The 17,713-nt window shown below is 43.7% G+C and overlaps 1 protein-coding gene across 3 annotated transcripts in view; it reads left to right on the forward strand.

The window, feature by feature from the left end:
* The window catches only part of MYO16 (myosin XVI), a 615,829-nt gene that overhangs the window by 394,185 nt on the left and 203,931 nt on the right, over positions 1-17,713 (forward strand). For all 3 annotated transcript variants that reach the window (XM_042930188.1, XM_042930181.1, XM_042930176.1), the window contains exons 18-20: positions 3,194-3,311; positions 4,113-4,184; positions 6,749-6,890. In XM_042930188.1, coding sequence (XP_042786122.1) covers positions 3,194-3,311; positions 4,113-4,184; positions 6,749-6,890 — 332 coding nt within the window. The remainder of the gene's footprint in view (positions 1-3,193; positions 3,312-4,112; positions 4,185-6,748; positions 6,891-17,713) is intronic.

Raw genomic sequence — 17,713 nt, forward strand, 5'->3', positions numbered from 1 at the left:
CGAGGGGTCCAGGGTCATAGGTACTGTTTAGACAAATAGAGGAGGAGCGTCTGTTTTCAAGAAGGTGGTCAAGGAGACCTTTGACCAGATGAACCCTGAGAGCAAAACAGATCAAAGAACTTTGCATTGACCAGTTCTAGAGAAAACAAAGGCAAGGAACTGTTTGCTACTAAGAATCACTTTGAAAAGTAACCTAATCTCTCATTAAAGTTTTCTGTGCAACGTAAAGCTTGTTCTTATTCTTAAAGAGTTACACCTGCAGGTATTATGAAGCTGAAAAATACAATTTAAAAGGTTCAAACCGCCACTCTACAGTAGAAATTTCTGTAGTCATGGAAATGTTCTCGATCTGTGCTTCACAATATATGGCAGGTGCATGTGTGGCTAGTGGGCATTTGAAATGTGGCTAGTGTGAATGAGGAAACGGATTTTTAATTTTTCTTGGTTTTAATTCATTTAAATTTAAGTAGCCTGTGTGGTCAGTGGTTACCGAATTGGACACCACAGGTCTCCTGGACAAGAGATGTGAAACGAGCTAAGCCTGGAGTGCCCTCAAAATTCCCTCAAAGTTGTCTTTCCCTTACACAGTAGCTGTTCCCTCCTCGTTCAGTTTGTTGTAATTTTGAATTATGGGGACTTCCTCACTAGCAAGGAATGTAAGATTGCATGGGTAACTTTGGAGTGGCCAAACCCAGATTTAGTCATAGATTTAAATATGTCCTTTTTCTTAGGGCAGTAAGTTGATGGCTTTGGGTCTTTGCTTCTTTTCTTTTTCACCCTAGTCCACATAGACACAGCCCACAGGGCACCGAGGTCTAGGAAGGGGTGGGGAGGGAGGGATAAGGAAATGGGGACTCTCCCTAAATGAAACAGCTCTGGCCACTTCACCCTTGCCCCTTTCAGAGATGGGAATTCTAGCAACATAAATCATATGGTATCTTTTTGTTGCTCTTTTTTGTTTTTTGTTTTTTCCTAATTATATGATCTGTATATTTCTTTTAGCAAGTCCTAACCTATTTGCAGGTTTCTGTCCTTGGACTTGCTACAGTTGTACTTTTAGGTTATTTTTTCCCCTTCTTCTGTGCCTAAAATGTCTGCTTCCTTATAGGAAACTGGCATAGACAGGTGGGTAAGGAACCTTTCTACCAAAGTGCCCGTTGCCTGGAAACAGGGCTTTAAAAATCCATGATTGATTCTCAAAGGAAGGGCAACCAAAATGTGCTTTCCACCTGAGGTAGCTAAGAGAGAATTTAACAGCCTCTTTGGTGAAAGAAATGTGTGCCTTTTAACAAAGACATGAAAGTAATTGTTTCACTGTGATCCTTTAGGATGTCTGGTATGGGGACATTTTAGTGCACTTATGAGGATAGATCATGTTCAGTAAGGCTAGAAGAAAGGTATTTCTGGTCCTTGAATCCAGACTTGTCCTTTAAGGTGCCTCCACCTGCGACCTCTGTCATCACTGCCATCGCCGGCCAGCGGGACGGCGGGGGATTGGTGTTGGGTCCTGGCAGACACGGGGCAGCGTCCCTGGCCTCTGCTCACAGGGCAGAAGATTCCACACACGGTAATCCGTAGTGTGGCCGACTGTCACACTATGTCTCCACTGCTGAGCTGTGAGATCCTTGAGGTCAGGACAAAGCCTTCCTGTCCCCATCTGCAGAGCCCCTACCTCACAAGGCGCTGGAAAAGCTACTGAGAAGTTACTGGATTTATTAGAAAAGGGAGGAAGCAGTTGTCAGGTCGAGTAAGAAGTAAAATGTTGTTGTAACGAGCATAACTGAATAAAACTCGAGACCGTCATCTGTAATTTGTGGGTTACCAAGCCCATTTTTAAGTATTGCCACAATCCTACGGTATCATACCCGAAAAATTACTTAGAGACCGTCCTTGTCCGTGTTCTCACTTTCAAGATGATAGAATTATACTTTGTGGTGAAATCCAGAAGATCTGGAGGAAATTCATGGAAGTCCCCAGGGCTGTATGTTCACCTATATATTTATAAAGTGAATAGGACCTATTCTTAGTAACTTTTCACAGGGAGCAGCTCTTTATTTCGAAATTGCAGACTAGGAAAATGAGGATTTGAAGACTATGTCACTTGCCCAATGTGGAACCTAACCAGCTTTACTATTCTTTTTTTTTTTTTTTTTTTTTAACATTTATTTATTTTTGAGACAGAGAGAGAGCATGAACGGGGGAGGGTCAGAGAGAGAGGGAGACACAGAATCTGAAACAGGCTCCAGGCTCTGAGCTGTCAGCACAGAGCCCGACACGGGGCTTGAACTCACGGACCGCGAGATCATGACCTGAGCCGAAGTCGGACGCCCAACCGACTGAGCCACCCAGGCGCCCCGCAGCTTTACTATTGATGTCGTTATACTAAATATTTGTTCTTCTAGAGAAGTGTATTTTTTAGCCTACAGCTTTCCCTTGATTTTTCATGCTTGCCACGGAATGGCGGTCCACGAGCCAGATTTAAGGTCTGATTTCTTTCTTTATGCAGAGTTCCACGTTCTCAGATACCGTCTTTCAACAAATGTTCTCTTACTTCCTTCTACCTTCTGCTCAAAGGTGGCTCTGGCCAAACATCCATTTCTTTCTGTTTTCCTCAAAATACCTTAAAAACACAATTAGCATTTTTTTTAATCTAGGCATAGATATTTGTATTGTGCCTTCCTGAATTTTCCAGCAGGAGTGAAAAGTTCTGTCATCATAGCCTCGGTCCATCTCAGAGGGGAGGTAACTGGGAGAGATACGCACCATATAGCAGGCATCCTGGAAGGAAGCCGCCTCCGCGTCCAGCTCTGGGAGGATGCGGGCGATCTGACCGTCCCGGTGAGGTCCAGCCAGCCAGACTCAGAACACGGTGATCCAGTTTTCATTATGAGATTTGTCAAGAAGCTGTTGATTTATATCAGAACGTCACTTCCTCCCCCCCGCCTTTTTTTTTGTTTAAGGAACAGAGACATTGATGTAGACAAAATGTGCACTGAATTGTGAGGTTTTGGTTTTGAGCGGAAGGTTGGTAGTTCTCTCGCCAGACCCCCGGGATCTGAAAAATCCCAGCTCCACTAACGGAGTTCACAGCATTGATTTTTTTTTTTTTTTAACCTATTAGGTTTTTCAAGGATTTGTCTTATCTTTTCTTCTAAGCAATTCTCTCCGCTTTCTGTTTTTCTAAAACGCGTAGGAGGTAGAGAATCTGTTTGTGATCCTAGCAGCAATATTGCACATTGGAGACATTCGATTCACTGCTCTGACCGAGGCCAACTCCGCGTTTGTCTCTGACCTCCAGCTTCTGGAACAAGGTCAGTGGAGCACATCTCTCTCTAACCTCGTGGGTGTGCAGTTTTGCAGACCGGCCAGTAGATGGAGACACAGTACAGAAAAGCAGGGGGAAGAAGGTTTTCTTCGGGAGTAGAATAGAGCAGGAAAAAAAAATAATAATAAAAAAAATCATAAAAGAGCTGTATCCACTTTGTTCTTTCTTTTCAATGGTTTTGGGAATGAAGAGCAGTGGGCACATTGTGTTCTCAGGCTTCCCACCATGTTTACAGAGCTGATTTTTAGGTGCATCCTGGGGTTTATTTATGTCGTTCTGAATATTTTCCACCCCCACCCTGCCGCCCAGTGTATTTTGGGGGCATGTTATTAACCACACATTTTAAACAATATAATTACTTCCCTTCAGAGGTCTTGCCAAAAACCTCTCTCTCCCCTTTGAAGTAGCCTTGTTAGTCACTCCCAGATTTTTTCAAAATACCTTAAAACCACAGATTGTCAGTGAACATCGTATCTTCACCTCATATCAAAGTAATTTAACCAGGGACTGGGAGAACGATTCAGGGCCATCTGTGAGGGCGAGGAGGGAAACAAAAAAAAACCTGTTGTGATTTAATACAGGAGCCCAACCAACTCAGTAATGTTTTGATAACTCCAAGCGATTGCTCTCATTTACTTTGATAATTAAAGTGGCCGTTCAGTTTTCTTTAATACCCACAGTTCCTCATATGTAAAACTTATCAACGATGGCCCTAAAGTACGGTGTTCTCACCATCAAAAATATATACATTCTAACTTGATTTTTTTCAACGCGGCTTTCATTTCAGTGGCTGGTTTGTTGCAAGTGTCACCTGATGAATTGGTATCTGCTTTAACAACGGATATCCAGTATTTTAAAGGTAAGCTTTACCCTCCTCTGATCGTTCATTCTGTCCAGTTTGTGGCCATCTTGGAGGCACGGAAAGTCAATGCCGCCTTGCCTTTCCCCACCTCCGGTGACTGCCCCCATGGACTGAATGGCAAACGCGGAAAGCCTTATGAACTCATCTGTTCACACAATTATGACTCTGCCTTGTAAGCTCGTGAAGCTCTTGAGAAACCATTCTGATGAAACAGTCACCTTTCTATCCAGTCAGTCATTTTAGACAAATCCAGTCATTAGCCCAAGAGGATCTATTCAGTTGAGTCGTCAGAACCATTTGTGTATGTCATGCCACGATACCCTCTACATTTTAAGTCCTAATCATCGCTCCCATTTATGGGACACTTAAAAACTGATGGGAATGTGCCACAGGCCGTAAATGCCAGACTTTTAAAATCCTCACAAATGGCTGCCAAGGGGTCCTAGCCGTTTGCTTCTTTAACAGATGAGAAAACTGAGATCCAAAGAGGATGAATAGCTTTGCACGTCAAATCACTAGTAAACGGCCTGTTGGGAATTAGCACCCAGTGCTGTCACGCCTACGTGTCACGTGTGGACACGGGGAATCTCCATGCCGTACGTGTGTCTATGCAGTGGGCAAACACAGTGGTCTTCCTATATGCCCTTTGGTTATTCCCCATACATCAGCACCTTCCCCCCCTTCCTCGTATCGAAAGTTTAAGGACTCACCCTCCAGTTGGTCTTTTTTTTTCCTCTAATCACCACTGTCTTTATCTGCTTCTCCTCTTGGACCTACCTTGGAGGTATTTAGGTATGTGGCTTATCATTTGTGCCTTGTCTTCAGAGAGTTCCCCCATGTTCCGGAACTGTATGGATCTGCCCATTGTTCACTCAGTTACCTCTTCCTTCTCCTCCTCCACCGACTAGACCAGACACAAGCCGGCTCTACTCCACAAATACCTCCTGTTCTCATTGCCTTCTCTTTATTTCTATCACCGCTGCCTCAATATATCATTCCTTCCCTTGATCACCGAATGGCATTGTCTCTCATCTTTTGTCTGGTCTCATCTCATTTGGCTTCCTTCCACACTGCTTCAGGAATAGTCTTTCTGAATCATATTCTGCAAGTAGGATTTTCATCCATGGACATCAGCCCTTCAGAGATGCTCCCAGGCCTTCCAGAGTGAACCTCATCTCTTTGGGTTGGCCCAGGAGGCCCTTTATGATTCGGGCCCACCAAACTTAGGCTGTATTCTGAGCCATTTTGTACCAGCCCTTGCATCCAATTATATTAAGTTTCTTGCACTTCTCCAAATTCATCATTTCTCATGACTTTCTAAAGAAAACTTGAACTCACCATTAATATCTAGAATTTACTACAGGCAGGTTTTTCTGCTTACACTGTCCTCCTGTCCTTACTCACCTTCCAGCACGCTCCATCATGTTGACTCCAGGGACCTTAATTCTATGATATCAGCAAGGGCACACCTGCTCTCGTAGCCACTTAGTTTGTTGATCTTGGTGGCCTTGAACCTGTAGGTCCTGGAGTCTTCCTTACCTGCTGTTTTGTTTCTTTTTTTTCTTTTGTGAATTTTTTGAAAGTTTATTTACTTTTGAGGGAAAGAGAGAGCGTGAGTAGGGCAGGGGCAGAGAGAAGGGGAGAGAGAGAAGCACAAGCAGGCTCTGCGCCGAAAGCTGAGCCTCATGCGGGGCTTGAACTCACCAACTGTGAGATCATGACCTGAGCCGAAGTCGGACGCTTAACCAACTGAGCCACCCAGGGCCCCCCTCCCTTTTTTTCCTTTTATCTCAGCCTATCTCAGAAGCAGCTCTCCTCCTGAGTCTGCATCTCCACCGATCAAACTCTCGGGTGTCATTTCACACAGCCCTCGTCCTATTACTTAACTCCCTGATCAGACTAGTGGCACAGGTTAGCCAGGCTGGCCGCGGCCACACGGTCTGAATGCTGGACCCCCTGCTCCTCTCTGCGCTGGAGCACAGCAGCTATCATAGTCTCAGCTCCACATCTTCCTCACTGATTCCTTTTTTTCTTGGTTTCTTCTCTAGTCTACTCTCTTCTAAAAGCCTTATCACTCAAGATTTGGATCCCCACGTCTTAGAGAATGACATAAACGTTTCTGCCCGAAGGCCCAAACTTGTTCCCAAACTCCACACTCGCATTGTGGTTAGCTGGACCATGTCTTTGAAAATATTTAAAATAGGACTGATTTCCCCGATGGCCAGGTTTCCAGATGCCTTGGGGAGGATTCATAGTCAAACCAGTGAGCTGTTATCAGAATGCTTGTTAAGAGGGGCCCTGCCAACCCTTGGTTCCCTAACAGAAAGGAAATTACACAGCCTGCATGGGGGTCAGAAGCTGTGCTCAGTGTTTGTAGCAAGTACGATTGCAACGTACATGGCACTCATTTGGGGAAACATTTTAAGAGACCTCATTCATTAGAGTTATCACATGTTTCGAACATCTTTTGGTGTGTGAGGCTATGTGACATGCACGGTGTTGTTTGCTTCTAAATGAGGGGAACCTCGTTCTTCTCTCTCCTCTCCTTTCTGCTGTCCTAGGAGACACCATCATTCGACGACACACAGTACAGATGGCTGAATTTTACCGAGATCTCTTGGCCAAATCCCTGTTCGGTCGTTTGTTTAGCTTTTTGGTGAATACCATGAACTGTTGCCTCCAGAGCCAAGAGGAGCACAGCAGGTAGGATGGACGGACACAGGTCTGCACTCTTAGTCCTGAGCCGACTTAAAAGGCTCCCCTCTTACAGATTCTTTGTAACCCAGCATGACACCCAAGTTACACTATCATTAAAACATTTCGTTTGAACAAGTGACTTTACCTAAAGGGTTTTATTGACTCTTTCTTAGAGATTTAAACCCTCTCCCCGGACTGGCACCCATTGATGAATTAATCAAATCATATCTCATGCATAGAGATACAAATGCATTCTCTCTGGACTGAAGGTATATTATGGCCTTTTGAGCACGAGAAATGTAAAAAAAAAAAAAAAAAAAAGATAAATCTGGCAAGAATATTGTTAAGGAATATATAAAGCACTTACATTTGTTGAGGAGTTCCTGTCTGTCTTAGGACCAGTTAGATGATGTGTTTCAGATTAGTGATGCTTCCTATTTTCTTCACTTTGTGGATTATTTGACGAAACGTCTCTCTGGTTATCATTTTGACTCATAGCCTTACTCGCCCGTAAGCGATAGCTTTTCAGAACTATTCATGGTCTAAAAATTATAGTCATCCATGGCATACTTGGTTAATATTCTTGTCACTAACAATGACTTTGAGCAGCATTGAAAGCAGAATTCACACGTGTGCTCGTCTTTGAATGAAACCCCTTGAGAATGTCTTTGTTGCCCATATAGAGTTCTCCACCAGTTTTCTAAAAATTGCTGCCTTTAGCGGTTTCTTGGAAAACACTAGAACCAACATGTATTAATGGATGCTTCTTAAAGAAACATGGACCTCTCAGAAGAGTCATGGACAAAGGGGTACCGAAGTCCTCGTTAAAATGTACACTTAGAAATCCCACCGCACACTGATCCGCACGTGCACAGCACAGTGTGGGAGTGCAGGGTGGGGGTTGTTATCATCTGTATTTTAGCGGCTATACCTTACGGTTTGGTATGGTGAGGATTCTTGGTTTTGTAATTATTTATTATCAGTTAATTTGTAACTTTCCTTTAAATATGGAGATTATTCACAGCATGATACTAATATGCTAAGTCTTGCAAATTAATCTTGTATAAAATTATTGGCAACGCTGCTGAAATTGACATTGAAAAAATTAATATTATCAATCCGGCTGCACAAAGAAACTTCTAGAAAATTTCCATTTGACATTTAAATCTAACAGAGCCTTAAATGTATATAATTGGAAAAACTTATACGTAGTCTTGATGTTTGACTACATACACACACACAGAAAAATATATACACACGAACCTTGGAAAGCATAATATTTCCCTTTCAGTGGGAATATTGCTGCTGTGTCAATATGTAAATTTGTGGGGTTAGTGCTGTCTTTTAAAATTCTTTACTAAGCAAGTGAATGAAGACAGGGATTAGTGGGAAATTAGAAGTGATTTAATGTATTACAAGTTTAACTTAGAAGACATACTATTCTCAGATGAGTCAAATTTCGCATTTTTTTCCCTCTCATTTCTCCCCTGGGTCACCCAAACCTAAATTTAAATCTCAAAACACTGCAAAGAAAGGTTATGTTTGCAGTGTTTCTAACTCATTGAAATTCATGGAAAGCTTAAGGATTTGTAGATTTACAGACCCATTTCCTAAGTCTCAGAGAGGTCTCAACACTAGGATAAACTTAGGTTTCAATTATTTATGAATCCCCCACTTTTTGGAAATGTGTAATCATGTCAGAAACATATAAGAAATGTGTATCCCATGGTTAAAGTTGGTGAGTGCCCTTCAAGCTGAAGGGGAGTATCTTTCACACCACATTTTTTTTTTTTTTTGGGTGAATTCTGCAAGAAAGAATCCCTGTAAATAAGATGTACTGTAACAAGTTATTAAGAGAAGTCAAGCAAAATTGAAGCAGATGACATTTTTGTTCTTGGAATGCTGGACCCATTTCCTGGATTACAGCAGAACAGCAAAAAAATTACTTTCTCTACCCAGATTCAAAATAGCGCCGCTTCTACGTTGAAATCCTGGGGTATGATGTGGGAGATGCTGATGATTAGTTAATTAGGATGAACAGCAGCCTTTGCAGTACCTGATTGGCTAGTATCGCGCCAGTGAGATCACAGCAAAGACCCCTCCCCACCTGCGGGGCGCTATGGTATTCATGTCTTCGTAGGCTACCCGCACCAGGGACCCACCCGGCTGGGGCAGCTTTCGTCCAGGGGTCACACTCTGTGGTCAGGGCACTCCAGAAACTGAAACACGCTAAAGCTTTATTTATTGGGATTAGTTGAAAATGATTTGGTTCAAGTAGGCAAAAAGGAATAATGATAAAAATAGCAACAAAGACTATATACATGATGTATTATATATGTTATTAGATGACATATATATTATTACATATGATATAGTATGACATATGGTGTAATAATATAATACCTCTGTCAGTTTAAAACTTTTATGTTCACAAGGTGCATTATGTATCAATCAGCTTCAGCAGAAATCCTGTCGGGGCGCTTGGGTGGCTCAGTCAGTTAAACGCCTGACTTTGGCTCAGATCATGAACTCACGGTTCATGAGTTCGAGCCCCACATTGGGCTCTCTGCTGTCAGCACAGAGCCTGCTTTGGATCCTCTGTCAACGCCCTCCCCCAACACCTCCCCTGCTCGCGCAGTCTCTCTCTCAAAAATAAATACACACTTAAAAAAAGGAAAAAGAAGAAATCCCGTGAAATAGGCAAGACCAACATGTTATTGTGGAAGCAATGTCAGCTCTGGAAAGTTGTGATGCGTGGACGGCCAGCTTCTTTATCCCCCCTTCCGATGCACCTGCCTTTGAGATGGCAGATCACCCTACACAGATCAGAGTGTCGGTGTTTAATCCACTTTCCAAGACATTTCTTTTTCTAAACTATAACTTTGACCTGTAGAGTGAAGGGAGTCCTATAGCCTGTCAATCTGTGAGAATGTCAGCTCTTCACTCAGTGCTTTCATGGTCTTTGGAGGGCATTAGGATATAATAGCACTCACCTTCATGTCTGATCCTCAACCAAGAAGTAAGACAGTCGAGTAGGGCATTAAGAGCCAAGACACGGAGTCTGTGAAGGAGACAAGAGAGGCGAGAGATGCCTGCCGACGGTGAGCAAGCTGCTTCTGACCTCTGCCCTCACGAGGCCCGGCTTGCCCGGTGGTCCGGTTGGCCTTTCGGAGGTAGCGCTGGGAGCAGACCAGCAGGGACCCCGGGAGGAGAGTCCCCAGCCTCCTGCCAGGGCCTCCTCCTTCACGTCGCGGTGGGGGATGGTGCTCCCGCAGAGCCCAGGAGACTTACAGCCGGTGGAACGTCTCCCCGTGAGAGGAAACCCCAGGACCAGGAGGAAGCATCTCTACTTAACAAGATGTGAGTGCTCATTTAGGAGCTGATCGGCTTGAAAGACCGAAGGCCGATCTGATGCCAGAAGGCACGTAGGCTTTGGGACTCCTGTGCTGAGTGAGCTGGGTCGCTTTTCCTTGGATTTCCCAAAGGATACAGCTGAACCCATCTGTCTTACGGTGTGACGGGCCTGCGCTCCTGCAGGCCTCAAGGTGTGGTCACTAGATATGCAGGAGGCCCTTACAGTTTACTCATAACTTGCTGCTTGTTCACATTGAGTTGACAATCTTCAACAATGAAAGTGTGATTTTGAAGTAATATAGAATAGTTTCTATAGAAACACTGATAAAGTAGTTACCTTGTATGTGACTTTTCTAGTATTACTTGGCCTCGACTCTACTGCATGTTGTCAGCTGACATCTAGTGACTGATGGAGCCATAGACAAATTCCATGTTGAAACCACTTGGGCATCCATATGTGGATTCCGATAACTTCGTATGTAGACAATTGGCCACCACCAAGAATACTGGAAACACTGGCCTTCTAGTCCGTTCTTCACTGGCCGGTTTTTTCTCAGCAAATCCGAAGCTGTATTGTCCAGGTCCTTCCTGGGGAAATAGCCCTTGTCCCCAAAGAGAAGTCTTCCCTCGGACACTTTGTTCACTGCAGTCAGACCAACGTTGAGGTCTGCTTACTCTTCTCAGGAGTCTTTAAGATGATTTCCAGGGTCTCTTTTCCCCACGGAGGTAGCTTACCTGACTGGGAAACAGCAGTATCCGGCAGCTTGAAGATTCCCCGCTTCCCAAGTGGACTCAATCACCTGTCTGCCTTGTGATAGCAGATGTGATGTGCAAACACTTGGGGACTGTCATCTCCTATATTCCTGTCCACGAGTCTTCCTGTAGCTCTAAGTAGGTTTCTTTCCGGGCCCCACCCGCTGTGTTCCAGAACATCATCTTATGAACAAAGTTTGTGACATAGAGAGGATTCTGGATACATTTCCTTAATACCTCCCTACTTCCATGATTTATTTTCCCTCATCATTGTAGAAATCCTTCTCCATTTCGTGATATTGGTTGGCTATTTTTAGTGTAACAGTCACAAGAGAAAGTCTTGCTCTTAAGTATTTGTTGTTCTTTTACTTAATAAAATTACAAACCTTTTGAAAAAGATACTAAGGAGACATTAAATTTATCTCTGATCGGAAAAGGCAGCATGATGGACCACACTATGTTGGCCACAAGAAAATGTTTCTTCTATTGTGTCAACGTAAGTAGATTTGTCCACAGCTCTTCAAATCTGTGGTAGTACTACGTGTCTTGGTGTAACCATTCTAGTAAATAAGTGTTATTTGTGGCGTAATGAAAACATGTGTTCTTATGCCTCACCTTCCCTTAAAGACTGTGGTCTGAGGACAATGTTTATGACCCTGGGGAACACAGAGGTAGGTCCCAAGGCTGCTCTGCTCCCAAATCACTGTTCTGTGAACTCTTTGTGTCCCCAAATATCCAGTGTTGAGACAGGAATTAAAAGTGTCCCAAGGTGGGAGTCCTCTCTGTGTGGTAGCTGACGGCCTTCTAGGAAGGGAAGGGCTCCCATGGGAGATGTACTTTCCTGTAGCTGGACAATGGTTACGGTTGACCTTTTCCTGGCTCCTCACAGGTTTCCCCCTGTAGTCCTCAAGGTGTGAGAAGGGCATTTCTTCCTTCCTTCATTGCCCACATGCCACCCGTGCTGGGGCAGCCCCCTCAGGGCAGGCTCACAGCACAGACGATCTAGCCCCCACACTTCCCCAGGTGTGCATCTTGGGTTTCTCTGGGTCGAAGGTAGAGGAGGGCTTGGGAATGGGACAGCACCTTGAGAAGTCACAAGCATTTTCATTATTCACTTTTTATAACTTGTAAACAAAATACATGCTCTGAACTGCAATGAACTTTTTCTAAAGGATCATGCATGTGATTCTAAAATGAGATAAATGTCGGAGAGCCTAATGAAAGTATCATGAATAGCATAATTTAAAAAAAATGATAAAATAATTTTTGCCACTCCTAAACTTGGACCCATCTCACAGTACAACACTTCCATCCTGGCGGCTGAATTGGCAATGTTACATTTAAAATGATCACTTTTCGGGGCGCCTGGGTGGCTCAGTTAGTTGAGCTCAGGTCACGATGTCACAGTCTGTGAGTTCAAGCCCCGTGTTGGGCTTTGTGCTGACAGCTCAGAGCCTGTGTCTTCAGATTCTGTGTCTCCTTCTCTCCCTGCCCCTCCCCTGCACATGCTCTGTCTGTCTCTGTCTCTCTCTCTCTGTCAAAAATAAATAAACATTAAAAAACATTTTTTTTGTAAATGATCACTTTTCCCTAAAGTGACACCTTCCCCAGAGTTCTGGTGCAAACTTGGCCCCTGCAGAGACCCCCCCATGGGCCAGGAGGTTCTTGAACCTCAGAGGGGTTGTGGGAACCTTGGGAGAGTCCCCCAAATGTTCCCCAAATTTCACTCACGTTCTTCATGTGTTCTGAGTACAATGGTTTACATTCCTGAGGACACCTGAGAAGTCGAACCTGTGCAACATTTTCTGTTTCACCATTAAACACACCCTAAGAATAAATAGACTGAAAGTTATAGAAGGTTAGCATACGGAGGTTAAGAGACCAACGAGGTAGAGTGAGATCGACCATATGCTTGATTTATTTACGAACTTACTTATTTGTTCATCCCTTCATTCCTTTGTGCACTCATTCATTTCTGTCTGCCTGTTCTGAAATCCACATTTTTTGGGCAGCACGATTTGGCATGCAAATGTATGCGGTAAATAAACTTGAGTTTCAAGCATACATATGGAGATTTGGGGGTTTGTACTGAGCCTTCGGTTTCTTAAATATGCTTACACTGTATTACGTTCTTACAATATTTTAGTTGAGCTAAACATAAACATTTAAAAACTTTATGATTAATTACATTCGGCTTCAGTGACTTATAGAAACTTTGGACGAGTTCCCCAAAAGTGTCTTCAGACACCAAAGCTGACAGTTCATCTTCCTCATTTTCATCCTGAGTCCTCGTGTATCCACACCCGTTCCCCCTGGTTCCTCCAAGAACCTCGGTTGGTGCCCAGGGTGATCTGAGGATAATGAGAGGACACATACAAAGTTGTCCGCGTGGCACCTGATGTGGCGGGAGTGGCTGGAAAGAATGTTCCTGGTTTATGGCAGTCTGTCTGTGGAGAGGGAAGGTTCTGAAGAAATGCAGATGGGCGGCATGTTGAAAACCTGAGATGCGGTCCAGTCTTTTCCACCGAATTTTGATTTGGTGACCTTGTTTGTTTTGGGGAGTGGCAAGTAGGGGAACTGTGTTGCTCCCTAGAAATAGGGATGTCGCTGTTCACGTACACTCCTGGATGGGAGGGACGTTTTCTGTTTGCTCCGTTGTCTTTGCAGTAAGCAATGACAATGGATTTGCCCTGATCAGTTTCCATATTCTGTCCTTTCTGTTTGGACACGCCCATGACTCGCTTGCCCGACTAGTCCAGAGCGCAGTGTGTGGTCCTTGATTATTGTGCAGATGAGGTCTACGTGGGCTAGAAACCGTGATATTTCCCACTCAGTTAGGGGGTCCTTGAGGAAAAACTCACGTGGCGGGATGCCAGCTCCTAGCTGTGGACAGGTGAGTAGCAGTGCCTGGACTATGTTTTGGCTGTGACTTGAGTAGAGAGCTGGTGCTCTCAAGGGTGGGGGGCCCTCTGAGCAGCTGGAGACAGGTGGGAGAATGAGGTCAAATTGGAATGAAGGCTCCAGGTTTTCAATATGAAAGTGATGCTGTCTTTCATGGGAGGTAGGGGGTCACCACCCCAGCAAATGTCTAGAGTCTCTGTCCTTCAATCTGCAGACTAAGATTGATTATGGAAAGAGAAAAGAAGGCTGTTGAAAAGATATCACTTGTGAAATTTCTCACTCTTCAATGCTGCCTCTCCTACCCAGGAAAACTGTAGTGTGGGGTTAAAATAACAGACAGAAGGGCCACCTGGGTGACTCAGTCGGTTGAGCATCTGACTTTGGCTCAGGTCATGATCTCATGGTTCGTGAATTCAAGCCCCACATTGGGCTCTGTGCTGACAGCTTAGAGCCTGGAACCTGCTTTGGATCCTCTCTCTCTCTCTCTCTCTCTCTCTCTCTCTCTGCCCCTCCCCCACTCACAGTCTGTCTCTCTCTCTCTCTCAAAAATGAATAAACGTTAAAATTTTTTTAAATAAATAACAGACAGAAGTGTTAAACAGATACACCAGTGAGAAAGAGAGCCAGACTGTTTTAGAGAGGAGTTGAAGTTTTCTTCAGTTCTTTTCTTGTTTTTTTTTTTTTTCTTTTTCTTTTAATTCACATATCAATTCAGTGATTTGGTTCCTGAAATCATCAGCAGGATGTTTTCTGTATTTGGCCCTGCTTCTGAATGCATATATTCTGATAATAAAGAAAAATCATTTTGCAAGTTAGCATGGAACATCCTAGATATCCAGAAAGATTCCCATCGGCATAGTCACCAAATGGCAACCAGCAGTCTGGCTGGGGTCTTGGCAGGGGACGGCGGTGTCACCCCGCGTGCCACAGCCGATGACTCACTCGCTGAAACGAGAAAACAGAAACACGTCCCGGGGGACATAAATTTCAGGTGCTGTCACCGAGGCAGGTGAACCCACTCCTGCCCAGCATCTGACACCCCTGGAAGGGTTGTGAGTGTCTAAATGAACGTGGAGATTTCGTGGTAGGATTGGAAGAAGCAAGTTAATGTTCAGACCTCAGAAAAATTGCCCTCCTTCCTTAGATGAGACTTGCTCTTTTCTCTTAATTAGAGAGAACAAATATTTCCTGGAGGGAAAATGGAAGCATAGCTTTGGAGAGCTCTGCAGGCTGGGTTACAAAAGGAACCTGTGTCAGCACTTTGGGTAATGTGTATTTGGTCTGAAGACTATCTCACTGAATGGGGGAGGGGGCCTATCTCGACCTTGGTGCTCCGAAATGAAAATACAGCAGATTAACCGGGTCAGCCGGATATGTGGCTTACGTTGATCTGGGAAGTCTCCTCAGTTTTATTCTGCTGTGAATTCAGTTCATATACTAATCATTTTGAATATTTACTTGCACATAGGCACACGTTTGTGGGAGTTCCAAGGATTTTAAGTAGAAAGTAATATTTTTCCCGTTTATATTGGATTATGTAGGCCAGTTTGTTGTGATCACCCATTTATCTCTCCTTGAGGCAATCATGTAGGGCTTAATGTACTTACGAAATGTTATAGTGTCTTTTGTTAGGTCAGAGTTTAGTTTGAGAATCCGGTGAAGGGCATAAACACAGACTTGCACATAGAGTCCCTCGCGTAATTTCTGGGGATGAATAGACCAAACCCACCCGAACAAAATCCATGTACCTGGGCTGTAACGCTCTTTAAATTTGTTTATTAATGAATTTAATACTTCTGAACTTACACTGTCAGTGTGGTTGATGGTGTCCTGATAGTTCTTGAGGATTTCTAAGTCAAAGTATTTTTGGTAATGATTTTGTGGCTATCTCGAGATGTTTTTTAATTAAAAAATTATCGTCAACAGTTTCAGAAAACCTCAGTGATTTTTAACAACATACCCTGACATACCTTCTAGTAGGTGAATAACGATTTTTCAAACACTAATAGGGCAGTAAGCATGTTAACCTAGTCTGTGAGATTATATTTGGCAGGTTAGATTTTTAGCTATAATCGAGTATGGGGCAAGGATCTCGTCTGTCAGGGCCAGGAAGTCAGAAAGGTGGTTTATAATGCGCTGGGGGGCCTGGTGGTGCTAAGGAGACAGCATCTTTGTGCTGTACTTCCAGCAGCCATTAAAAATATCTTTTGGATTACGGTTCATACCTGGACTGTTTGCACAGATCATCTCTACTTTACCCACCGCCTTATGACTGTGTCAAATCCCGTCTCCAGGCTGTTTGTTTGCCTTCTTGAGGGGGATTTGTCATTACTTATACACCTGCTTCTTGGGTTCCACAGGATGCATAGACCTTAATCCAAATCGGGTGTGTGTGTGTGTGCGTGTGTGTGTGTATGTGTGATTATATTGTTCTTAAATTATTTAACCAGAAGGCTCTTCTTTTTTCTTTGAAAAGTCAGGTGCAACCTCTGACTTTTTAAAAAGACTTGTAAAAGGCTATGCAATGTGGCCATAACATTTATACACGTTCTTAAGAAAGTACCATTTGTTTTATCTTTTGCCAAGAAACGAGGCCAGTTTGGGCAGGTTAAGTCTTTGAGCTACAAGTTTGCTGTTTCGTCTTCTCCAAGGTGGCAGCCATTGGGAGCGTCCCTGGGGATGAGAATGGTCCATCACTGTGACTTGAATATCTCAAAACGGTGCAACAGCATCATTACCCTGCCAAATGCTACCCACAGATGCGTCGCCTCTGTGTTAGCTGAGGGCTTGCCATCATTCCCTCCAGCTGGAGGCTTTAAGTGGGCTGTGTTTTACTCCTTCCTGAGCCAGATGAGGAGGAAAGATTTTCTTGAAAAGGAGGAATGTGATTTTTCAGAATATCTGTGCTCCATCATCCTCCCAAGTAGGGAGAGAACTTGTACGATTATCTCCTGACTCCAGTTTTAAGTGTCTTCTTCTCCTTGGAAACTACCCACGTCGCTGATTGGACAATCTGTAGTGATTGTCAACAGGGTGGGGTAGGGCAGGGCTTGGTGACCATCACAAAGCCAAGGGATATTAAAAATAACTTAAATCTTTTTGCCGGTGGGGCGCCTGGGTGGCTCAGTCGGCTGAGCATCTGACAGCTGGTTTCGCCTCAGGTCACGATGTCAGGGTTCATGAGTTGGAGCCCCGTGTGGGGCTCTGGGCTGACAGCTTGGAGCCTACTTGGGATTCTCTCTTCTCTCTCTGCCCCTCCCATGCTTGCGTGCTCACTCTCTCAAAATAAGTAAATAAACTTAAAAGTATCTTTTTGCCAAATCACACACATCTTCCCCATAACACTTAAGGATTAGAGAATTTGAAATACGCCCCCCCCCCATCTTTTTGGGGATGAAATAAGTGAAGTAGCAATCTAAATGGTAAGCTAAGTGATAGACAAGTGGAGTAAGAAAAAAATGTCTAGATATTAAACGCTTTTTCACTGTTATTCTGATAAATTGGTAATTAATTTCCCCAAGAAAACGTCTGACCGTATGATGTATTGAACCTCACTTGAAAATCCTAAGTAAAATCTCATTCTCTTATCCCTCTCTCTCTCTCTCTCTGTCTCTGTCTCATTTGATATGAATTTTATAAATTCTGGTTAAAAGTTCAAAAACGGTCAGAGACATTATCTGTCCTCAATTAGAGACACAAAACTGGGAACGAAGTGAAACTTGCTTCTGAAGTAAGGATCGAAGGTGTAAATGAATCCAATTAAAAACCAAATATTTACTTATTAGTTTTAATTTTCTCCCTTAACAGTTTATTAAAATGAT

This window comes from Panthera leo, chromosome A1 (assembly GCF_018350215.1).
Source record: "Panthera leo isolate Ple1 chromosome A1, P.leo_Ple1_pat1.1, whole genome shotgun sequence".
Taxonomy (NCBI): Eukaryota; Metazoa; Chordata; class Mammalia; order Carnivora; family Felidae; genus Panthera; species Panthera leo.